At 38.9% G+C, this 26,153-nt stretch overlaps 1 protein-coding gene across 1 annotated transcript in view; it reads left to right on the top strand.

Moving 5' to 3' along the window:
• ARHGEF26 (Rho guanine nucleotide exchange factor 26) overlaps positions 1-26,153 on the top strand; it is a 128,428-nt gene that overhangs the window by 22,536 nt on the left and 79,739 nt on the right. The window contains exons 4-5 of the mRNA XM_043595081.1: positions 5,420-5,476; positions 8,963-9,123. Coding sequence (XP_043451016.1) covers positions 5,420-5,476; positions 8,963-9,123 — 218 coding nt within the window. The remainder of the gene's footprint in view (positions 1-5,419; positions 5,477-8,962; positions 9,124-26,153) is intronic.

Raw genomic sequence — 26,153 nt, 5'->3', positions numbered from 1 at the left:
TCACTGTCTTGATAAGCCCCATACACACATTTATATTTTGTAACTTATGTTAAAATTATAGATTTGGGGAGTACCTGGGTGGCTCAGTTGGTTAAGTGTCCAGCTTCAGCTCAGGTCTTGATCTTGCAGTTCACGAGTTTGAGCCCAATTTAGGGCTCTGTACTGACAGCTGGGAGCCTCTGGAGCCTGCTTTAGATTCTGTGTCTCCCTCTCTCTCTGCCCCTCCCTGCTCATGCTCTGTCTCTCCCTCTCAAAAATAAATGAACATTAAAAAAAACACAAACTATAGATTTGGGCTCAGTTGTGTTGTTTTATTTGAAGTAATTTTTATCTATTTAAAATATCGAAGATAATGGCATGCATCATACTTTCTTCTTAGAGTCTGGAATCTGCCATGGCAGATTAGATTAGGTGAACTGTTAGGGTATACAAAATCAAGAACCCCAGGTTGAATCCAGTTGTTAGTGTTTCATTAAACTACTTTTTCAGTTTTATTTACTGATGACATAGTTAAATTAAAAATTTTAAATCAGTGAGGAATAAGAAAGCTCGAATGAAGTCAGATATTTAGAGGAGTGTTGCTTTTGCTGTCTGTGTGTACTCAGCCAGAACTACCAGTATGAGATATAGGTTAAAATATAGAAGAGGCCTGTACAATTTTAATTCTTTTTTCATTTACGATAGCACACAGGAATCAGGTGTTAGAGGCTGCTATACTATTTTTTTTTCTTTTCTACACATGGAAACGAGGAACACTTGAGGAAACATGATGAACTTGATAATATTTCAGATTCTCTTAGCACAAATGTGCAAACTGCAAAAAACAGGTCAATTTAAAAAACTGTAGTTATAGGGGCACCTAGGTGGCTCAGTCATTTGGGCGTCCGACTTGGCTCAGGTCACGATCTTGTGGTCCGTGAGCTCGAGCCCCGCGTCAGGCTCTGGGCTGATGGCTCAGAGCCTGGAGCCTGTTTCCGATTCTGTGTCTCCCTCTCTCTCTCTGCCCCTCCCCCATTCATGCTCTGTCTCTCTCTGTCCCAAAAATAAATAAACGTTAAAAAAAAAAAAAAAAAAACCTGTAGGTATAAATATATGTTTTCTATGCATTTTTTTCCCTTGGGGGGGAAAATAGGCTGAGCATTTCAGTGAGTTTACTTAAGTTTACTGATAAGGTTGCTGTTTTTGAATTAGAAAATTTCTAGCGGTATTTACTATTCATATTCTCCTTATTTCCCTTCCTTTTCCACTCTCCACCCCTGCTTTCCTTCCTTGTTTCTTTCTGCTTGATCTTTTGCTCTAGTGTGTTCATTCTATCCTAATATTCTGTACTCTGCCTTTGGTAGTCTCCATGGGGCCTCCTTTGATATCATTCTCTCCCTTTCTTTGTCTGGTTACATCTCTCCACACTCCTTAGTCTCTGAAAGCACCTGGCCTGTTCATGACCTTCTACATCCAGGTATCTGCTCTCAGGTACTACTTAATTTAGAGTTGAATGTAGAAAGAGGTCTCAGGTGGACAAAATGATTCCTCTTGGCTCTGGAGGGAGAAGCTGTCTAGCCTGCCCTGAACAGAGAAGGGCTGGGATAGGAGGGCAGGCCCCAGAGCAGTGGTCTGGCAGCCAGCCAGGAGGGCTTGGTCTGTCATAACTCTCTGGAGTAAACTTTCAGGCTTCTCCAATATGCTGCACTTCAGATTTCTTAATTATGACCCAAGAACACTCCCCTAGAATCAAGAATCAATCTTTCTTTCTTTCTTTCTTTCTTTCTTTCTTTCTTTCTTTCTTTCTTTCTTTCTTTCTTTCTTTCTTTCTTCTGTCTCTGTGGTTTTGTATGGGTTGCTGGTTTCTTACTGATGACTTTTTGTTAAAGGAGTATTTTATCATTGTTTGTATTAGTATTAATGAAATATGATAATTCTGGGAGTTAGCACTTTGCCTTTTCAACACTACCTTTCTTCCCCCTCTAAAGAAAAACTATTTTAGCTAGGGATCTTTTTTTCTTTTCTTTTTGATAGGATGAAGTACTGTTAATCCCTCAGTAAACTAGCTGTCATCAGTATGGGTCTCAACGCCCATGTGGTTCACTCTCTTTCTCTTAAGATTTCTTGGTCTGAACTCACTAATAATTTTGGACAGGGATGCCAGTGCATGGCGATTCTGGTGATCTCACCTGCAGAGATTGTGGGCATGGTGCCTGGATATCGATCTGCCAGGACATCGATCTGCCAGGACTGTGTGTCAGGAAGGAAATCCTGTGAAATTCCTGCTCAGGGTTAACCAAACGGGAGCAGTGCTGAACGGTTTCATTCTTCTGGCCAGTCTCCTCCCTTATAAAATGGATGAAGAAGCCTTTTTAGCCATGAATTCTTGCTGACAGGCTGACCCAGGGTCAGGATGGTGGGTAAGGCTAAGAACATTCCACAGTATGGGTGGATGAAAAATAACATACGGAGACTTGCTACAGACCTGGCATTAGAAGGAGTCTTAGTAATGATTGCCCAACACTAGAAAAGAGGTGCCTCTCGCAGAGAGCAGGAGTCCCTCAGCCATATAATATCATGATGGAGAGCATGAGCTCTGGAGTTAGACAGGCATGAAAGCAGATCCTGGCCTTGCTACCTGTTGGCTATGTGATCTCAGATCTTAAACCTGAATTGGAGATAAGAATAGTATTGACTTTCTTGAGTTTTTATGAGGATTCAGTGGGAAAAGAGGTATAAAGTGCTTATTTCCACACTTCAGGCACACAATAAATGTTCAGTCAGTGATTGCTACCTTTACCATTATTGATTTAAGACTCTATCTACACGACTGTACTGTTTTTTGTCCTTTTCCAAAAGTCAGGTTGGAGACTGTGACATGTGATTGTCTTCATTTCCACGGCAGCACCATGTAGGGCACTGTGCACCAGCGGCCTTCACACAGGGCTTGCGCCAGCAGGGATTCATGGAGACTGTGCAGAGTGGACAGGGATACCATTTTCCAGATCTTTAAGTTCCAGGGATCCTCCTTTCTAACACTGAGACTGCATGTGCACAGTGTTACCCCAGGGTTTTTTCCCGGTTTCCTCTCTTACAGTTGCCCTTTTGCATTTTTACTAAAGAAAGGTGTCTCTCTTTTCCATCTCCTATCTTAGGGTGGTGCCTTGTTTCAATGTGTCAGACCACTGGGGCGCAAGATACAGGGGGTCAATTTAGAATACTGGTTTTAGGGGCACCTGGGTGGCTCAGTCGGTTAAGCCTCTGACTTTGGCTCAGGTCATTATCTCATGGTTAGTGAGTTCAAGCCCCACGTTGGGCTCTGTGCTGAAGGCTCAGAGCCTGGAACTTGCTTTGGATTCTGTGTTGCCCTCTCTGTCTTCCCCTCCCCTGCTCGTGCTCTCTCTGTCTCTAAAAAATCAATAAACATTAAAAAACAAATTTTTTTAGAATATTGGTTTTAGGGAAGCCTCTTTTAATGAAGCCACCATAAAGTCGCCACCTTACTAAGGGTTGCATTCTCAGTAAAATTCATTTTTAGGGTCTAATGCATTAAAGTTGGAAATGATTGTGTTATTTTGATCATAGGTTATTAATGATAATTGTGGTGATTATATAATCCAGGAGAGGGTCTTTTATACTTAAAACTCATTGGTCAGAGGATATTTTAGAAAATTAAATTTAAAAGTGTACTTTTGCATCAAAGTATACTAGTGTAATTCCTCAGCTACCCTAACACACAGAATTACATTAGGAAATTTGGGAGGGAAATTGACATAGAAATGTGATTTTTATGGAGAAAGAAGAATAATCTCCAGTTGTTATGGAAAGTATATTTATCTTTAAATGGATGGTGGTGGATATCACATCATTATATTTTTTATATTCCACTGGATACATTGGAAACAGTGTAGGCAACAGGTTTTAAAATGTCTAGATTTACAATTAGCAGAAAACTATATCTTTTAATTCTTATTTTATAAATGTTTATTTATTTTGAGAGAGAGAGAGAGAGCGAGCATGTGAGTGAGGGAGGGGCAAAGGACAGAGGGAGAGAGAGAATCCCAAGCAGGCTCCACACTGTCAGCATGGAGCCCAGTGTGGGACTTGATCTCATGAACCTGAACTGAAATCAGGTTGGATGCTTAACCAACTGAGACACCCAGGTGCCCCATCTTTTTAATTCTTTAAATACACAACGAAAACTTTGAGATGTCGACTTAAGAATGATCTAGGGGAACATGGTTAAGAAAACTTTATTAGGCAGTATGAAAAAAATGTTTGAAGACCTGTGTTAATATTTTATTGCTTTTAGTTTCTCAGAAAAGGGGAGGGCACTCACCTTTCTTGCGGTCCTTCTTTCTCTTAAGCACAGAATTTAATTGGTCAACTTGTATGTATGCCTGACCTTTTGCTAATTTATTTTTTTTTTTTAATTTTTTTTTTAACGTTTATTTATTTTTGAGACAGAGAGAGACAGAGCATGAACGGGGGAGGGGCAGAGAGAGAGGGAGACACAGAATCGGAAGCAGGCTCCAGGCTCCGAGCCATCAGCCCAGAGCCCGACGCGGGGCTCGAACTCAGGGACCGCGAGATCGTGACCCGGGCTGAAGTCGGCCGCTTAACCGACTGAGTCACCCAGGCGCCCCTCTTTTGCTAATTTAATCTTCAGCTGAAAAACACGAGTATTTTTCCTGTGCCAGACTCAGTGTCAGGTGTAGCAGAAAACACACCAGGCCCGCCTTCATGGAGTTCTTAGTTCAGCCTCTACTCTTTGGTTTAGAAACCGAATTATGATAGAATCTGCAGTAATCAAATAAAAATGGGTTGTAATTTAGGTAGGGACTGCAGTGATTTACCTAACGCTGCAACTGCGTTACTCCCAGTATGAGACTGGCGTTCATGGCTCTTGTGGGTCCTATTGCTTGCCCAAAGAACATCAGGCTAACATCCTTATTTGGCAAATTTAAATATGTGAAATTCGGACAGAGAGGACTTTGTTTTCCTGTTTGATTGGGTTTCTATGAAGAGCACGGGTATTCTGTGGAGTCTTGGTGAAATATAGAATTAAAGTTACTTTTTAAGTGTGCGGTCTTGGGCAGTAAACTTTTGAGGGATGGCTTCACTTTCTTTATTGTTAGGTTTCTTCACTTATGATTTGTGAAGTTAATTTGAGAAGTATTTTAGAAATATGTAGACCTAAGACTAGAGCAGATTAATGCAATCTGATAGGAGAGTGTTCTAGACGCTTTGCAGTTCTTTTGTGTTGCTAGTTTATTAATATGATTCAATATTACATGAGGGACCCAGAAATTAATATGTGCTTAATTCACATGTCTTGCATAGTTTCCTATAGTTCATTTCTCGAAGGGTGTGGAGTTATGCCTTACGTGATAAATTGTTAAAGTTAATGAGCCCAACTTTCTTTTGCTTTTTCCTCCAGGTGAAAAGAAATGGATTATCACAGACAGTTAGCCAGGAGGAAAGAAAGAGACAGGAGGTATGTTTTCTACTGGCAGATACTTTTATTTATATTTTTGATATATTTGTTAAGTTTTTAAATTTATTTCGAGAGACCGTGTGAGTGGGGGAGGGGTAGAGAGAGAGGGAGAGAGAGCGAGAGAGAGACAGAGAGAGAGAGAATTCCAAGCAGGCTCCATACTGCCAGTGCAAAGCTGGATGCAGGGCTCAAACTCATGAACTATGAGGTCATGACCTGAGCCGAAATCAAGAGTTGGATGCTTAACTGACTGAGCCACCCAGGTGCCCCAAGCAGATACTTTTTAGAGCTCCAAGGAATGTGTGTGCTTTCATCTACTGTGTGCACTGGTTCAGTGTTTTCCTTCGAAAACGTGTTCGTTTTGTTCTTTTAACATAGGGGGTATGTGATCGTTGTCAAATAAAGCTCCACGTAAGCACCCAGAAAAGAAAACTTTAAAACACCCTAATGTCATTTTAACTTAAATAACAAAGCACCTAGTAGAGGTATTTAAACTGAAAGAAATATGTTGAAAAATGAATGAGATGTTAGGTCCTGGAATTGAAAAAGGATGTTGGTGGGAAAACTGATGAAATCTGAGTAAAGTACATAAATTTGTCTACGGATAAAATGTAATGTACCCTCGCTGTGTCATGTGCCCTGGCTAGGGGAAGCTGGATGAAGGAAATACAGGAACTCTGAACCCTCTTTACAAGATTTCTATAAATTAAATTTGTACCAAAATAAAGGTTTACTTAATAAAAAATAAAACTGATAGTAATAGCATTTTACAACTTGAAGTTTAAATAAATGTAGTTTAAGGAAATTACTCATTGTAATAATATTGTGAAGTTCTCAAAACACTTTTGTGTTATGCATATTAACATGTATATATATGTTTATGTATATATGTGTGTATACATATACACACACAAATATTGTACAAAGGACATGCACTGTATTTTTGTTTCATGGGCATAAATAACACAAAAATACATGGGTACATTATAGTGCCATTTTTTTTTTTAAGTTTAAGAATAGTATATAACATTGGCGTACCCATCACTGAGAATTAACAAATATATTACATTTATACTTTTTACTCATATTTTTTAAAGACAACAAGACTTTCAATAAAGTAGAATTCCTTTTCTCCTCAGTTGTCATTTTCTTCCTCTCCTTCCCAGAGGCAACTGTAATTATGAAATGATGTGTATCTCTCCAAATTGGGTTTTTAAGTCATGTATTACATATATTTATGTACATGTATTTGGGTGCATGTGTGTGTGTTAAAATGTAGATACATGCTTATTCTGAACATGTTTTTTGTTTGCTTTTGACATTCAGCACTATATTTGGGATTTATGTAGGTTAATATATATTAATGTAGTATTAATATGTATGTAGTCCATTTTCTAAATTCCACCTTTAAAAAAAAAGCTATTGTCCAAATTTTGGACAGTAGGTGATATGTTTTTTGTTTTTTTTTTTTCTTTATCGCAACATAAACAGTGTTTCTTTGTGGACAAATTCAAGAGCTACTCTAGGGTCCTAAGCCCATTTGATTTGAACATTTGTGTTCTTTTAAACCTTTCCTATTTAACCCTATTTCTTTCCCCTATATTTTGAAAATATTCAGATTTGTGATATAAAAAAACTAGTGATGGCAGCAAGTCTAACTTTATGGTTTCTTTCTGTTCCTATATGGCTATTTTTAGAAAGTTTAACCCAATTTTCTTTTAAGTAGTTGATGGCTCTATTGCAGGATGTTTTAGCAGTTATTATATTAAATCTATTATATTAAACTACCACTTACTCATCTTTTCACGTGATCTATATCGTTCATGTCATATTTTTGTTCAAATCTTAGTATTTTGCATTTGATTACAAAAGCTTTTGCTTTTGAAAATATTTTGTCATTCCAAGTTACCATATCTATGAACAACCTGAAATCCACTATTTTTGGTCAGGAAGTGACAATTTTCTTCAGTCTGCATTGCATTTCCTAAGGATAATTGTATTGACTGAATAGAATTATACAAGATTCAGGTCAAGTGAGGCTCTTAATATCTTCACTTAAGTGCCTGGAGCACAGCTGAGGCTAGACCAACACCTTTAAGTAAGACTTCCTTTAAAGCTTATAGATGCTGAAAAGGGAGGTGAACATTGAGACCTGCACCACAAAGCTGACTTACAAAATATGGCCCAGCTGCTCCCACCTAGTCTCAGCCACAGCACAGGGCCTTATGGGAAGAATCTCCTGTGCCTTTTGGGTCAAGGGCTTGAGGGGAGGTGGGGAGGAGCCCTGGAGGTCAAGGCAATGATGTCAGTGTTACCAGGGAGATCTCCGGGAAGGATGCAAATCTCAAGCCTGCAAGGATGTTTACCACCCTACCTCAGGAAGAATCCCTATATTGTGATTCTTGGAGGATCTGAAGTGGTTTTTGTTTTTTTGTTTTTGTTTTTTAAATGTTATTTGTTTTTGTGTGTGTAAGAGAGAGAGAGAGAGAGAGAGCGAGCGAGCATGAGCAGGGGAGGTGCAGGGAGAGAGAGACACACAGAATGTGAAGCAGGCTCCAGGCTCTAAGCTGTCAGCACAGAGCCCGATGCGGGGCTTGAACCCACAGACCACGAGATCATGACCTGAGCCGAAGTCAGACGCTTAACCGACTGAGCTACCCAGGAGCCCCTGAAGTGATTTTTGTTAAGGAGCTAGATGAATTCCTTACACAGGGTGTAGGTGCCTATTCACTTATGCGGACTGGCTTTTCATCATTATGAACACTTACCAGGTAACCATTGTGTGCCTGACACCAACCATTTCTGCAGACAGTCCTTCGCTCCTTCTTGAGATATTGACGAGAGCAGAGAGGGTGGCTTGTTGAATAAACAGAATTACTTTCAGTTGTATGAGTTTAATATAAAAGAATTCCTGTGGCTGATAAAAACCTTTTAAGGGTGAATATAGTCATGCTCTTTTAATACACCCAGACTCTTTGCTGTTATTGACTGCAAATTTGTTACACTGAAACATGGGGAGAGAAAGGGCCCACACAAGAGGAGAGCAAAGAAATGTATTTGTAAGAAATTTTCTCTGAATCTCAAGTGATGTCTATAAATCCTTACTGTCCCAGAGCAGTCTACTTTGAAAACAGGGCTGTAGGAGATGACCCCAAAGGTTAATTAATGTCACACTGAGATTTTATGACAGGCCCTAGCTTTCTTCCATAGATTCCACCCCTTGGCAAAGCATGACCTCAGGATGCAATCTCAAGTCATCCAAGTGCTTACACTTTTTCATTTTTACACTGTCGGCAGTGACTCTATTTCTTGAGGTTTGGATGTTCATGCTTTACATGAAGTCACTAGTTAGGTGATGCATTTTCCTTAATGCTTACCTTTTTTTGCTTTTCAAGATATGTCTTTTTTAATGGAGAGTTATGAGAACTTATTTTAGTTCTTCAATTATAAGAATTAATGATATCTTTCTTTTCCCCTCTTTACCAGGCTATCTTTGAAGTCATATCCTCTGAACACTCATATTTACTCAGCTTGGAGATCTTGATACGAATGTTTAAAAATTCTAAAGAACTGAGTGATACGATGACCAAAACAGAGAGTCACCATCTTTTCTCCAACATTATGGATGTGTGTGAGGCAAGCAAAAAGTAAGTTCACCTTAGTTGGCCTTTAGTCAGGCCAAGACATTCCTTACTAACGAACATCTGTGTTACCTCAAACAAGACCTTTAGAAGTATGAGGTCTCTCATGGAGTTAATTGGCTTTTATCTTCATTCCTTGAAATAAATTTTAAGGTATGTTTCAGGTTGTTGATGTCTAGATGGATGCCAAGTGCATAATGAGTTGTCTCTCACTCCTCTGTCCCTCCCTGTTCTCCTCACACTTGTCCTTTTATTCTTCCTTTTAAATTATACCAATAATAGAACAACTTTTAGTTGTGCAGGAGAAAATGACTCACAGTCATACTAGTCAAATACAAATGTTATTTTTGTCTACATTTTCACATTTTTTGTTCATATATGTAATTATTATTTTGAAAATGTAGTCACAGTGACCTGCTGGTTTCTTTAGGTTTTCCCTATTTAAGATTCCATAAATACTATTAGAAGAGTTTCCATTATTAGTTTTAGTGAGTGTAGGAATCTCAGCTTGTATACCAGTGATGAGCTCTTGTATTCTTTTGAGTGAACTACAGAGCCTCTACTGGAGCCATGTGCCAGCAGTGGGCTAAGCTGAGCCATCCTGAGTTGCTATTTTGCTAGGTCAAAATGGTTGAATACTGGCAATTTTATATAGTTGGGTCAAAGGTGGGTTTATTGTCTAATTAATGAAGCTTAAGCTTTAAGCTTTAATTAATTATTTGCTTTTGTGCCTGTTTTTTTTCTTTTTTTTTTTAAGTTTATTTAGGGGCGCCTGGGAGGCTTGGTCGGTTAAGAGTCCGACTTCAGCTCAAGTCATGATCTCATGGTCCGTGAGTTCGAGCCCCGCGTCAGGCTCTGTGCTGACAGCTCAGAGCCTGGAGCCTGTTTCAGATTTTGTGTCTCCCTCTCTCTCTGCTCCTCCCCTGTTCATGCTCTGTCTCTCTCTGTCTCAAAAGTAAATAAACGTTAAAAAAAATTTTTTTTTAAAAAGTTTACTTATTTATTTTGAGAGAAAGAGTGGGAGAGGGGCAGAGAGAGAAAGAGACAGAGAAAGAATCCCAGGCAGGCTCTGCGCTGTCAGAACAGAGCCCGATACGGGGCTCAATCCCACGAACTGTGAGATCATGACCCAAGCCGAAATGAAGAGTCAGACGCCTAACCAACTGAGCCAGTCAGGTGCCCTGTGCCTATTTATTTTTCTAATTTTTGTGCCTGTGTGTTGTACCTGCTTTACTACCCACAAAAACCGGATCTGTCCTAGGTAGGGAGTATTCTTGTGAATCTGGACATTATTTGTCATGTTAGGGTAGAGCCAAGCAGACAATAATGATAACGTGCTCATGCCCACTGGCACCTTCACTGTGTGCAAGTAGATCTTCCTTTTGAACTTACAAGATTGACCATTCATGTTGAACATGTAAGCCTATGAATTGAGGCTACTTCAGAGTGCTGGAGTTTGTGGTCAGATCCATGAGATCTTCAAAATTTCATGGAAGTGACACAACTTCAGAATCCAAATTCTGCCACAGGAAAAGATCTTGGTAATCTTGATACTGATGTGGATACTTAAAAAGAACGTGTTCTGAGGAGGCAGTGGGCCCGTGGTGTGTGGGTGGGGGCATGCACCACGGCTTGGAAATCCTTGTTTAGACGTGGGGTTGTTGCTTGTGTTCAGCCCATTGGTCCTCTTGGTAGTCTTAGCAGTTTTGGTAAGAGAAAGGGACATCTCTTTTCTCCTTCAGTGAAGAGTCAGAACATGAGCCTTAGATGGTGTGTCCCTATTTGAAAGGTATTCACATTTCAAAGTGAGTCTCCTTCATTTTAACGTGTATTTTGGTTGATCTATAAAACCAGAGCTCTGTTTTAGATACACAAGTATCAAGAATTAATACTGTTTTGATAACTATAAAATGTAAGTCATGATTTCAATGAGAATACGTTTTCTGAAAACCACAGTGGCATGTTTTTATTCTCCTGTGGAATTGTGCTTTGACTTGTGTGGGCATCAGTCAGCTTCTTGCAGTATATAAATGACTCCAGAGAAAGCCTTTAGTAAATTCTGTTGTAGACAGCAACAGTTCTTGGGCAGAGGATGCTTTGTGTCCTTACCTTCTTTGGGCCCCCAAAGCACTGCTTGCTTATCAGGGTAGTTCACCAGGGTCCTGGGCTCCAGCAGTTGCCTTTCCTTTTGGTAGTTGGTTAACCTTGAACAGGTTGCTAAACCTTCTCCCCTCATTTCTTATTTATTAAATGGGGATTAAAAAAAAATCTGTAGCTAGTTAACCATGAAATAAGTAAGTCATTTTGTTTAAATTATAGATTACAATTTTGTGATTTTAATTTCAATCTTTTAAAAAATTGAAATCTTTTATGATTTCATTAAAAAGTTTTCATTTCTCGGGCACCTGGGTGGCTCAGCCTATTGAGCATCTGACTTTGGCTCAGGTCATGATCTCATGGTTCATGGGTTCAGGCCCCATCTTGGGCTCTGTGGTGACAGCTCAGAGCCTGGAGCCTGCTTCAGATTCTGTGTCTCCCTCTCTCTCTGCACCTCCCCCGCTCATGCTCTGTCTCTCTCTGTCTCAAAAATAAACATTAAAAAAAAAATTTAATGTGATAACTACTTGATGTGCTACCCATGAAAGAGTTTCCAGTCCTAAGGAAATACTAAATAAAATGTTGAATAAAGCAAATGACTGGTGTTCAAATTAGTGATTACTGATGAAGCATGGCGTTGCTCAGTGTGGCATAATCAAGACTCTCTTCATTGTTGTACTTTCATGAAAAATTGTAGCTAGAGTTGAGGTCAGAACAAGCTTTGTGAATTCAATAGTGGCTCAGGTTCTTCACTGCTTGCCGATAAATAACACTAAGAAGCCTATCTGTGTAAGAAGATGTTATATGAAAGCAGGCAGGGACAAGATCATTCCGATTCTGGGTGTGAGTGCTTATCAGTGGCATTTCCCTACTAAGTTCTTTGTTTTGTAAAGAATTGCTCATTTCAGTCATCACTTGTGGAGCCTCCTCTTCTGCAAGATGCCTGGGTTCTAGAGCATTTCTGCTGGCATCCACCCAGTGTCTCTTGGTCTCCAAGGATCATCAGTAGCTGGTGGCACATCTGTAGTGTGTGTGAGGAGGAATCATAGAGCAGGGCCCTGCCCCTGAAATGGATAGGCCTGGGTCACGCTGGAGGTTATGGGCTGAAGGGTCCCTGGTGAGGGTGAGAGCAGATGGTGAAGGCCTTTGTGTGCCCAGCTGAGGAGTTTTCAAAGTTTCCTGAAGGCTGTGTGGAAACATGGAGTGATCCAGTAGGGGACGGCCAGGGTGGCCCAGGAGATGACAGTATGGTGTTTGCATTAGAGAGGATGTAAAGATGGTGGAAGGTTTGAGGCCACTGCAGTAATACAGCTGGACATGATGGGAAACAGAGGGGTCCTATGAAGAAGGACTTGCGAGATACTTGGAACATGGAGTCTTGAGGACTTGGTGAGAAAGAGGAGTTTTGTTTGCCTCCCACAGGTGTCTGCCCGGTTGACTGTGGACAGTGGTTGTATTAGCTAGGATATAAGGCAAACAGGTTGGGGCTTAGGGAGATAAGGAATTCAGTTGGGACCAGTTTTGAAGTGACAGTGGAGCATGAGGGGAGAATGTCAACTTGAAAGGAGAAAAACGGATTAGAACTCCAGAAAAATCTTGACTAGAGATGTAGATTTGAGTTAGTTCTCCACACTGTGGGTTTAAATGAGATACTGGAGCTTGTAACAGTTGGTTTTCAAGTGGTGGCGGTGGTTGTATTTACCTACTAGGGGCATTTGGCAACGTATTTTTGATTGCCCCAGTGACTTGGAGACTCTCCTGGCATTTGAAGATGGGGACAGAAGTGCCAGGTACCCTACTGTTGGTAGGACTGACCCAGACACTCATGAATTGTCCCGTCCAGATGCCAGGTGTGCCCTCCTTGAGATGCATGGGTAAAAGGGAATGGAAAAGAAAGCCAGTGTCAGAATTTTGGCACAAAAACATTTAAGGAGCCTGTGGTTTGGGACAGAAATGAAGTAAATAGGATAAGAATGACGCTGATCTTTCTCAGGCTCCTTGGCTTTCTCTTGAATGCCTTCCTGTGACCCTTTCTGGCCTGGCAACTGTTTGCATTGTGTGTGTGAGGAGGTAGCTGGACTCCTGCTGATCCTATATTTGTCCCCTCCTAAGAAAATGCCTTTTTTCTTTTCCTTCGGTGATGATTAGAGCTGAATCTTTTAAATTTATGCCTTTGGATCCATGCCAGTGCAGAGCCTTTGACCTCCCAGCTCTGGACCTACTGCCTTTTACCTTAACTGTGTTAACTTCCTTCTGACTCAGATTCGTGAAACCCCTCTGGATTCATGGGCCTCCTGTCTTTTAAGGACCAAAGATGCTTTCATGTATCTGTGTCCATTTAGAATGATTTATAGATAATTTCTGCATTAATAGGAAAAGACCTACAAGTATGATTGATTTACATACATTTGCAGCAGAATATGATCTAATTCTTGCTTTTACATTTAAGATCTATTGATGGTAAAAGACATACTTTCAGGAAAAGAAATGGCCTTTAGTAAAGACTAAATGTCAACCCTATGGCTGTCTTTAGAAATGCTATGCTCTAAGCAAGGTGTTTTGTGTTAAAAGGATTTCTGCAAAATGAAAAGTAGATGAGCCTTTGTTTTGATGTTTTATAAAATGATGTGTTTGTACTCCCAATGCTGAGTTTTCATTATAAATTTCTAGGTGATGGATTTAAATTTTTTCAATAATAGAATATACTATTATTTGTAATCTATAAAAATATACTGCTAAAGAACTTTGCAAGATGCTTGCTTTTCTTTTTCACATTCCAAAGTTAAGAGATTGGCATTTCTTTAGGAAGTAATTTAAAGCTAAAACTATGCCATCTTCAATTTTACAGAGTAAAATAAAAATATCCATCAATGTGCTTTCGTGTCCCGAGGAACTGAATTTGTTCCCAAGATATGATGAGCAGCTAATGCCAAACTCTTCAGTTTCTGCCTTGTGTGGAAGAGTAACTTACAAAAATAATAAACATACAAAATAGTACTTACCCAGCACTTGCTTCTCTAGAAGATTCTTTTTCCTGATTTTAATCAGATTATATGAAAATTGAAATATCAGGGGACACTAAATACTGTTCTCAATATATATGCTTTAATATTATTTTGTGAAATGACTTTATGTTCCAAAAGTTGACATTTTACTCAAGTAATGGTGTAGCATATCTGTGTTGTAAAGTAGGTTTCCTATTTGGTAATTAAAAACTCTAAACTTTAATGCGTTAACAGTAAACCTTAAAAACTTTTATAGTATTAATATTAGCATTTCATCCTTCCTAATTTTTAAAGCTAAATTTTATTTTATTATTTATTTATTTATTTATTTATTTATTTATTTATTTATTTATTTATTTTTGAAGTTTATTTATTTTTGAGAAGCAGAGGGCGAGAGGGACAGAGGACCTGAAGTGTGGAGCTTGAGCCCACGAACCTTGAGATCATGACCTGAACCGAAGTTGGACGCGTAACCACTCAGGCGCCCCTAAAGCTAAATTTTACAAGAAAACATAATTAAGTTTAGGCCAGAGAATATGGAACTCTTTATGTTGTGGAACCTGAAGTATTGGCTATTGCCATTGTTTTTGGTCAGCAAATGTTTTTTGTTTTTTTTTTTTTTTTACTCCATAGAAGTTTACCACAGAATCTTTGGTAAATAAAGCAACTGCCCTGTTTATCTTCATGGAACAAAAAATCTTTCTTTTTAAAATCCAACTTCTTCAGCTGATAGTTGAAAGACAGTGACACTCAGAAGCTACTTTTTATGACATGCTTTGGCTTTTCCCGTCCTGAGATAAGGAAACGAAGAAGTTGATTTGAAATTCACCTCAAGTACTCTATAATAGCATGGATATTTTAGTCCACATTGTTCAGCTTTTAGTAATAGCCAGTGTCTGAAGTAATAGTACAAGAAATAAGTAGTTATTTAAGTATCATTTCAAGTAGGGGAAGAAGGATGACAGGTGTCTGAATAATAGCCCCAGTCCTTTCAGGGAAGGCTGTGGAGAAGCAGTGAGAGGTCTGAAGAGTTTGTAAGTCTTTGTAACTGATGCCACCTAGTTAAAGATGACTGAGGAGACGTATGCCCTTAAGTTCATTCCTTTCTGAAATTCCATCAAAAATGATAGAATAGTCAAGAACATAAACCCCCAAGGATCAAAACCAAGCAAATAAAACAAGCAGACCAAAAAAACCAAACCAAAACAAAACAAAACCCCCAAATTTAAAAAGAAGAGACAATGACAGCAATATTTTGGAACCTGAAAACAGATGGACTCTCAGGTAACTATTTCAGGCAATTTGAACAGGTTAACTCTAAACTGGTAGTGAGGAAATCCAAGAAAGAATTAGATTGAACCCCCAGAACCTCTGACTGGCTTATTTCACTTAGCATAATACCCTCCAGTTCCATCCACATTGTTGCAGATGGCAAGATTTCATTCTTTTTCATTGCTGAGTAGTATTCCACTATATATATATATATATATATATATATATATATATATATATATATACACACACACACACACACCATATCTTCTTTATCCATTCATCAGTTGATGGACATTTGGACTCTTTCCATAATTTGGCGATTGTTGATAGCACTGCTATAAACTGTGGGGTACATGTGCCCCTATGAATCAGCACTCCTTTATATAAATACCTACTAGTGCAATTGCTGGCTTATAGTTCTATTTTTAATTTTTTGAGGAACCTCCATACTGTTTTCCAGAGTGGCTGTGCCAGTTTACATTCCCACCAACAGTGCAAGAGGGTTCCCCTTTCTCCACATCCTTGCCAACATCTGTTGTTTCCTGAGTTGTTAATTTCAGCCACTCTGACCGGTGTGAGGTGGTATATCAGTGTAGTTTTGATTGGTATTTTCCCGAATGATGAGCAATATTGAGCATCTTTTCATATGTCTGTTTGCCATCTGGAAGTCTTCTTTGGAAAAGTGTCTATTCATGTCTTCTGCCCATTTCTGCATGGATGTTGAGTTTGGTAAGTTCTTTGTAGATTTTGGATACTAACCCTTTATTGGATATTTCATTTGCAGATATCTTCTCCCATTCCGTTGGTTGCCTTTTAGTTTTATTGATTGTTTCCTGTACTGTGCAGAAGCTTTTTATCTTGATGAGGTCCCAATAGTTCATTTTTGCTTTTATTTCCCTTGGCAAATACTTATTATCTCTACATCTTAGTTCTCCCTCTGTCCAATGGGGACCGTAGCTTATCTAACCTCATAGGGTTGGTATGAGAATTAAAGGGGATCACACTTGGTGCGATACTAGGTAAACTCAAGTAGGAGTGATTTTGTTGATATTAGTACTGTTATTTTGATCATCTATCTGGTTTATGAAATGTCTCTGAATTACTTATTTAGTGACTTTTGTATGATATTCTCTCTATATTTGCCTCTGCTGTCATTGTTTAAGGACTAGGTTAAAGAATAGGTTTTATGGATTGTGGCACAATGGTTTGCATGAGTTTCTTCTTAAAGATGATCGTGGCATGTTTTACAACATTATAACAATCATCTTCATTTTGATATTGAATGAAGTAAAAATAAATGGATTCTTCCTTGATCATAAAGCATGTTAGTTCTGACTTAGGTTAGGACTAAAATGTGAGCTGTTTGCTTCCTCTCAGTATTGTGTTTGTCTTGTAAGCAGTGGATTCCTTGGAACATTCTTTCAAAACACACCCTAACATGCTCCGGCTGCCAATTGGGCCATTCTCCTGGTTGGTTTTTGCAGATGGTTGGGGCTACTACACGCTTTTTTGCCTTTTTGCATTGCTTTTGCAAGGTCCGAGAGTCTGTGGATTCTGAGTTGTCACACAGAGATTTAAACTTGGACCAGGATCTTGGTTGGGACAGATGGAAGTGTTACCAGGCTCAGTCATTAGCTGTTATCAATCTTAAACTAGAGTAGAATTATGGAAAAAGAAACAATGGCTGGGGTGTAGTTGCAGTATTTCATCTGCATTGCATTTACAGCTGTAGATTTTGAACCATTACATGGATTTTTGACTCTTGCCAGTTTTGAGTTAAACAAGCAGGACCACACAGTTTTTCTGGCCGATGGAAAAGATTTTAATGTAAACTTTGTGATCTCGCCAAGTTAAATCTAGCACTTGATTTAAGCACGAGGAAGATGGTTGACGAATTAAATTTCAAAAGCAAACTCCTTTAAGCTTGCTTATTGCTCATTTATTGTCAGATGTTACCTCTAAACGCTGTGCATTAATTATTAGCACCTGGGCATCAATTTTGTTTCTCCAATGCTTTTCTTATTTCATCTGATTTAATCCTTTATAGAGTCTTGTGGAATACCATCATTTCTTTACTGCAGGAGCTTGAAACCCAAATTATGTGAATTGGTTTAAGATCATTCACTTAAAAGAAATGGAAACTAGTGATTTTTTTTTTTTTATTTTTTTTATTTTTTTTTTTTGCTTCTTTAGAATGCATTCCCCTAGACCACTTTTTCAGAACTACACATACTTCTTAAGCACAGTTATGGTTTCAGTGTAGGGCCTCTACTAGGGATTGCCCATCTGGAAAATAGTTAGGATTTGCTCTTTTTGGTATACATCACTTTTGGCGCTAGTTGTAGAGAGTGATTAGATGCTTATCTCCTATTTGCATGTCTTTGACCTCTTAGAATGTGGAGAACTTAAAAGCAAAGAGCATTTAGTGTTTTGACACTGCTCGGTGCATGGCACATCATAGACATCATCTTGTTATTTCCCCATGATCATCGTTCCCTCAGGGATAACTGTCCAGTAGCTTTATCCTTGGCAGTCTCTGAATGTGGCCCCATGGTTGAAGTGTTGACTGCGTTCTCTAGAAATAAGCTAATTAATCATGAAAATCTTATAATTTATATCTTATCAGAAGCCCTAACATGCAACTATTCAATAAAATTAAAAAAACATTCAAATTGTTTTTGTTGAGGTCCTTCAACTACTTTCACAATGATTTGGAGAAGAAAAGAGAATGTATGTTTGGAAAGTGCTGTCTAAATTCAGATTATTTGCTGCTTCTTTGTGAAAAGTCTGATGTTTTCAGAGTAAACTTTCATAGAAAATGAGTTTGCAAGTCTTTCTTAGGACTTAAATGAAAGAATTCTTTGTCCCGTATGTGGTAATGTAAATACTGAGCAACCTTGCAGAAAAATAGTTTAATTTTTAAAATGTCAGCTTTGTGTAAAAGCTGTGAAAATGTGATTTTATTAAAAAATCTGAAATCACTTTCTATATGCTAAGAAGACAGGTTAATACTGTTTTAAATATTAATTCAGTATATTATTACCATATTCTTAGTGTGTTTTTTTAAAGGATGGAGATTAAATCACACAAGCCTTGCGATTTTAGATTTTACAAGTATATTTGTAGAAAAATATCTTGAGGAAAATGTGTATCATGAATGGTATTTGTTAAAGAACCTAACTGATACTTTATCTATACAGTGTTTTCTTTGGATTTCAAAAAGGTTTCAGGAAATGATTTGAATTTGGAAAAAAATTTGGTGGAAAGGTTCCATAGAAACGTCAAGATTGGCTAAGATTGACCTTGTCACTTGTGGGGGTTTCAAACAAAGGTCCCTTTGTAGCAAGAAAACTGTCTCTGTATCGAGAGTTCATTGGAATTTCTTTTCTAGCAGAGAAGAGTGATATGAACAACCAGAACAGGGCACAATGGCAGTGTTTGTGTTTATCTGCTGAAGTTGTCCTGTTCTGGAACTCCTACTTCTGATTCTCTTGCATCTTGTGTATGTTTGATGCACAACACTTCGTTACACATATGTATGTACGTGTTTGTGTGTGTGTGTAGATATCTTTGAAACATATGCTAGGAATAAGATGTTTTCCAGGACATCTTTTTTTTTAATGTTTTTATTAATTTTTTGAGAAGAGAGTATGAGCAGGGGAGGGGCAGAGAGAGGGCGATAGAGGCTCTGAAGTGGGCTCTGAATTGTCAGCAGTGAGCCCATGCGGGGCTCAAACTCACACGCTGCGAGATCATGACCAGAGCTGAAGGCGGACGCTCAACTGACTGAGCCACCCAGGTGCCCCTCCAGGACATCTTTATAGCCACTTTCACAAGTTGAAATTTTAGTTGAGTCTATTCTATTGAAAAGGGAGCAGAAATGATTAAAGCCATGAAATTATTCTCTCAGATTTCAGTAAGTAGCGTTAAGTTAAAGATCATCAGGAGGACTATTTTTTTTTTTTTAATCTATTATCAAGATTTAGCTGCTTTATGTCTAATTTTTGGAGCATCTGGTGGAGTCATCTGGGAATGTATGTTTTGCAGGTTTTAAGCCACATTAAATATCAGGGAAGAGTTGGTTTGGCTTATTTGTGTTTATGCCAACCATAGGGATCGCTGTATTAAATGCCTTTATTTGGGCCCTTGCCTATCCCTTTATTTTTCTTTCAGTCTTCTGGCCAATATCCAGTTTACTAACACGAAACTACTTTTGTGATCAGAATATAGCTTTATTAATTTAGAATATCAGAGTATCAGTTAACCAATTTATTAATAGCTATAGAGGTCAGGATGTCATTTTACTAACATTTCCGAACAGTTTACACTAAGGGTGGTTCTGCTTTTTTGCACATTAAGTATCCTTTCCAACTGTTAGAGAAGGGGGAACGTGTAATGATCTAAACTTAAAACACTCTGCCTCCACATATTGTTGAATAAAACATATTCTTCTGGACTCTTTGAAGACCCCGTGTGTTTGGAAGCTCAGATGTTCAGGCTGGAGAAACGTTGGCTTGCTTTTGTCTGTTTTATTGCAGACTTTCTTGGCATGAACTGATTCTTAATTTTGAAGTCTAATTCTTACTGATCACACTTGTCTCTCCTGAGACTAGAGCAAGGAATCCTAACCTCGTCTGTAAGCGGATCACTTCATCCTTCCACATGTTAGCTGCAAAGTGAGTTTTCCGTCAGCATGGAGCTAATGTTTATCAGACTAACTAAGGAGTCTAAAACTGGGGCCCTGAGGTGCTTGTCCACTTAGGAGTCTGTTCTCACCAACTCACGCTGGAGAATTACTTATTTCTACCAGTGCTTTTGCTAGACAGTATATTCTCCCCATGGTGTATGAATTCATGAAAGTTGGTCTCGTGAGGCTCATGAGGGTGGGCTTTGCAAACATTACCTTAGGCTCACAGTCTGACTTACATTAGGGCCTGGATGTGGTAAGTGGTAAAAGCCTTTTGGGGATGGTATGGAAAAATGTAGCTGTATACATGGCCATTTTTTTTTTTTTTTTAATGTGGGAAAGATTAGCTGGAAGAAGTAAAGATGTGAATAACCTGCTAATAAGATAATATATGAAAACAGTTTTCTGAGAGTCAACATCCAAGCTATGAAAAACAGATGGGGCAGAGGGCTCTAAAAGCATAACTGCCTGTTCCTTTCCTCTGCAAACTGTTGAACACCATGTCTGAGGACAACGTGGCATAACATTTTGATTATCTTGGTGGCAGTATTTCTTTTAATGAGCCTGGAATTCAATTAGGCAAAGCGTGACAAAGTAAAGGTTTAATTTGTCTAGAACTGCTTTGATCCCTTTGAAATGCATGCTTTTTCCTCATCAAGGCTGGCTAGATATTGATCATCTGGAGGAGGCTACTCTGTTATAATACAAGAAATAGTGGGTGAGAGGTCCTGCCCATCACCACTCAAAATAATAGATATATGTGGTAAACAATTCAAATTCTGCCAAAGGGTGTGCAGTGAGAAGTAAGTCCCCCAGTACAACTGGTTTGTTGTATAGCTTCCAGAGATGCTCTCTGCATGTACAAGTATGATATTTTTTATGTGACGATAGCTTACCTTACACACTGTTCGGCACCAGTACCTATTTATTTCCTTTTAGTCAAATAGCCAGATTCTCAAATGAAGGATAAGATTAGGTATGTTTTTTTTTTCCCTCTTCCTGTACTCCCCCAGTAAGCCAGGGTTTCCCCTGTTTGTTTTTTTTTTTTTTCTCCTACTTTAAATGAATTGTTCCACATGACTTACGAAATTAATTTCTTAGGGAAATAGTCATTTCTGTGAATATGAGATTTTTGAGCATTACATCTTCCTCTTTGATAAAATATTTTAGGGTGAGGTTTTTTTTTTTTAACAATAATTTATAGAGTATCTACTATGTACCAGGCAATGTGCTAGGCATTGGAAATATAATACTGAATAGGACAGGCATAATTTCTGTCCTGGTGATCTGTTGGGGTAAGCACACAGGGAACAGGTACCTGAGAAATGGGGTACCCCTCAAAGCAGGACCTCAGCACAGCCTGGGGAAACAGGGAAGTCACTCTTAACCCTTAGTTTTTCTTCCTACCTTATGCTCTCTTACTAGATTGATCTCATAAGGTTACTGCTATTTAATAAAAGTTTAGTTTAATAGATTTTTTAATTCAAATATAATTTAACTTAGTCTTGAACTATACAGTCATATATGAACACACTAGTCATATGTTAATTACTTTGTATTTGCAACTAATTTCATTAAATGGGCAACTGGTATATATAGAATAGGGCTTAGTAAACCAACGTTTTGTAATGTAATAAATTGATCATTTAACTATAGTATCAAGATTTTTATTTAAAGAAAAACAGAGCCTGGGTTATATCTATCACAGTTCAAAATACTAAATGTGCTTTTAGTTTGAATACATAGTTCTTTGCCTTCCTTACCTCTGAGTGATTTATAAATATGGGGGATTTGGATATTGTCAGTTTATCTAGCTTAAGGAAAAGTCATCAGATTTCTGTTTTACTAGAAACTCCTTTTATGTCATGTTCTTAGATAATGTTTAGTTTTGTTCATATTTCTGTAACTCATGATGACGGTTTTGTTTTTTAAACTGTCAGATAATTTATTTAAAATAGGAAATAGAAATTGTGAAACCTATCTTGTTAGATAATTAGCTTGACTAAGATCTAGCCCACTTTCTATTAATTTGTTTCTCCTGGTAATCACTGTGGTACAGCCGAGCTTGGTTAACACTTTTACTTTGTTTTGTGTTTAATAAACTATTTCCATGCATGTGTAGGATAGGGGGGGGAGATTAGAGGCCACCTATCCCATTCTGTAACTTCTAGTCCCCCTGGGTCCCACAGCTGATTAGAATCAGAGCTAAGTCTGACCCTTGCTTGATTCCTAATTTTACAAGAAAGAATATTTCATGTTCTTAGTAAGTTATGTATTTACATGGCTTAAAGTGCAAACAGTGTCAGTGGTATAGACTTGTGCACTGAGATGCCTTGCTCACCCTCCTATTCGCATTGACCCTGTTACCCCCACACTCTTTTACCATGAAAGATGTCTTGTTTCTCCTACCAGCATGTCTTTGTAAATTTTTATTTTTATTTTATTTATTTATTAAAAAAATTTTTTTTTAACGTTTATTATTGAGACAGAGACAGAGCATGGACAGGGGAAGGGTCAGAGAGAGATAGGGAGGCACAGAATCTGAAACAGGCTCCAGGCTCTGAGCTGTCAGCACAGAGCCCGACACGGGGCTCCAACTCACGGACCGTGAGATCATGACCTGAGCCAAAGTCAGACGCTTAACGGACTGAGCCACACAGGCACCCCTCTTTGTAAATTTTTACAGTTTATTTTCAGAGAGAGAGAGAGTGTGTGAGAGAGTGAGTGAGGGAGGGGGAGAGAGAGAGAGAGAGAGAGAGAGAGAGAGAGAATCTCAAGCACGCTCCACACTGTCAGCGTGGAGCCAGATGCGGGGCTTGAACCCACCAAACTCACTGTGAGATCATGACCTGAATTGATATCAAAAGTTGGAAGCTTAACCGACTGAGCCACCCAGGCACCCTTTCTGCCAGCATTTCTTTATGTAAGTATAGGCAAATACGAATGGTTTCTTGTTGTCTCTCTTTTCTTAAGAACTAGCATGCTGACTATACACTATTCTGCATCCTTTTTTCTCTCATTGGAGTTTAAATTTACGCTCCCTGGGAAGAGTCAGTATGCCTATCCCACTTCGTTTGCTTCAGTTAGCTCAGAACCAGGTTCTTCTATTTAGCTCGACTCCATAGCGTATGAGAAATATGGGGCCTTGGCTGCGTGAAAAACGGTTAAAGTAAAACTCAAGATACAAAGTTATTAAAATTGCTATTATTTGACCCAAAGAGAAGGTTTAGGCATGATTACTTTTTTTTTAATTTTTATTTTTTTTAACGTTTATTTATTTTTGAGACCCGAGAGAGACAGAGCATGAACGGGGGAGGGGCAGAGAGAGAGGGAGACACAGAATCAGAAGCAAGCTGCAGGCTCTGAGCCATCAGCCCAGAGCCCGATGCGGGGCTCGAACTCACGGACCGCGAGATCGTGACCTGAGCTGAAGTCGGACGCTTAACCGACTGAGCCACCCAGGCGCCCCCATGATTACTTTATAGATCAGAAAAAGGCGGCTCAGAGGGAGGTGAGTTACCCATAGTCACCCAACCAGTGGGTATTTGAGTGGGGACTTGCACTCAGATTTGCCCGTCAGTGTTGAAGTCTCTGTACTTATGCTGCTGCAGGAAGTTTGTGAGTGATGTGTACAGTTGATACTCTTTATTTGTGGATTCCATATTTGCAAATTGCCTACTCACTCAAATTTATTTGTAACCCAGAATTAATACTTGCTGTGCTTTTGCAGTCCTTCAGACACGCAGTCTACTTAATGCCACATTTTTCACATTTTTGTGGCCTTTTTGGTTGGTGATCTTGCTCTTTAAAATGGCCCCCGAAAGATACAGTGCTGAAGTGCTATCTGGAGTTTCTAGGTGCAAGAAGGCTGTTCTGTGTCTTATGGAGAAATGTCTGTGTTGGATAAGCTTTGTCAGGCATGAGTTGTAGTGTTGTTGGCCAGAAGTTCAATGCTAGGGAATTAATAATATTAAAGGAAACATCCTTAAACAGAAGCATACTTAAAATAAGGTTATGTATCGATCAGTTGATGAAAATGCTGTGATGAGAGGCTTATAGAAAGCTAACCCCGTATTTCCACTAGGAGCACTGGTTCAGTATTCGCTAATTCAGTGTTTGCAGTAATTTTATAGAACATAACTACCATAAGTAATGAGAATCATCAATACATACAAAACTTAAGTGGCCACCTCCTTGCTAGCTCTAGTTGGGTTTATCTTTTCTCATTCCACCCTAAGGTATATCAGGAGTAATTTCAGTTGGATGTAAGAGAAAGGAAATTGCCCAGTAATGAAATAATTCAGGACTGTGAAAAACTGGGATTAAGATTTAATTGCTTCTAAAATGCTTCTAATTCTAAAATGCTGTAAAAATGGAGACTTCTAGAATGTTGCTAAAGTAGTGTTACAGTATGGCATGGTGACTAACCAAGAGTGTCATCAGTCTGCCTGGGGTCTAATCCCTGTTCTCCTGCATGTCCTGTGTGACCCTGGGCAAGCTTTTTAACATCTTTGTGCCTCAGTATGCACGTACATAAAAATGGAAATAACAGTACCTATTTTCTTGGGTTGTTGTGGAAATTAAATTAGTCAATACATGAAAAGCAGTTGGAATAGTTGGTGGTATTCAATAAGTGTTCTTTAAATTATTAGGGTAATTGCACATTCTCATCTGTCCAGGATGATTTCATTTGTACAGGTGGGATTATTAATTGCCCCATTTCACTCTCAAAAGGTATCCCAATTTGGGGAATAAATTATGTGTTGATGTTCACCAGCTGTGAGGATGATTCTTCATTATCTGATAATACCTAATTAGTGGCTGCTTCTGTAAATACAGGTTGGGATGATTATCTTCTTTTTCCTCTTCAAGAGCTAAGTTGAAAACTCCCTTCCCCTAGTTTTGGAGGGCTGCTAGGAAAAGATGAAATGAAGGGGAACAGGTTGAATATTCAGATGTGGCAGGTGTGTGGCTTTTACTCATTTTGCTTCCTGCTCTATAAAAAAGAGTAGTCTGGAGTGTGGTTCTGGTTAGTGAGTTATGTCTTTACCGCTGGTCAGCTCTTCCTCCAGTAGCCAGGAAGGACTTGTGGAAAACACTACTGGTCAAGGGATCTAAGAGATCAGGGTTGGTTAAGAAGCTCCCATAAAACTCGTCTTAACTTCTAACCATGTGAGAAGAGACAGAGTGTCTATGGACTCCCCTGATGGAGGTAATTGTAAACTCTTGGCTGATGTCACTGCTACTAAAGGGTGATGAGGACCTTCCTCCCTCTGGAGATCTTTAGAAAAAGCATTGTATACTTTTCTAGCTAGGATGCTGTGAATACACCCTGATACACAGGAACAGATTAAGTGATACACTTTTAGGTGTCTCTTCATTTGGCTCATTCACTGATGTTTCAATATACTTTATTTTTTAGAACAGTTTTAGGTTACAGCAAAATTGAGTGGAAAATACAGATTGCCTACATATTCCCTGATCTCCCACAAGCACAGCCTCCTTTGCTATCAACACCTTTCACCAGAGTGATACACTTGTGATCATCAAACCCATGCTGACACATCATTTCACCAAAAATCCTAGGTTACAGTAGAGTTCCTTCTTGGTGTTGTACAATCTGTGGGTTTTGACAAATGTATAATGACACGTATCCACCATGATAGTATCATACAGGTTAGTTTCACTGCCCCAGAAAACCTCTGTGTTCTGTCTATTCATCCCCTCCCTCTGCCCAAGCCCATGGCAACCACTGATCTTTTTACTCTCTCCATAGTTTTGCCATTAATTGTAGTGTTGAGTTTTTAAGTGGCTATTTTTCTCACATGCCCTAGGGAGCCAGTGCTGAGCAGGCAGTTGGGTATCTAAGTCTAGATTTGGAAGTTTGATGGCTTGAAACATGTTTGGGAGGGGTTGGTATTTAGATGGGATTTCAGGCAAGGATGTTGGGTGAGGTTTCTACAGAAAGGATG

This window comes from Prionailurus bengalensis, chromosome C2, assembly GCF_016509475.1.
Source record: "Prionailurus bengalensis isolate Pbe53 chromosome C2, Fcat_Pben_1.1_paternal_pri, whole genome shotgun sequence".
NCBI classification, from domain to species: domain Eukaryota; kingdom Metazoa; phylum Chordata; class Mammalia; order Carnivora; family Felidae; genus Prionailurus; species Prionailurus bengalensis.
Note: the sequence above shows the minus strand (reverse complement) of the source record. Positions and strands in the feature narration are given on the sequence as shown.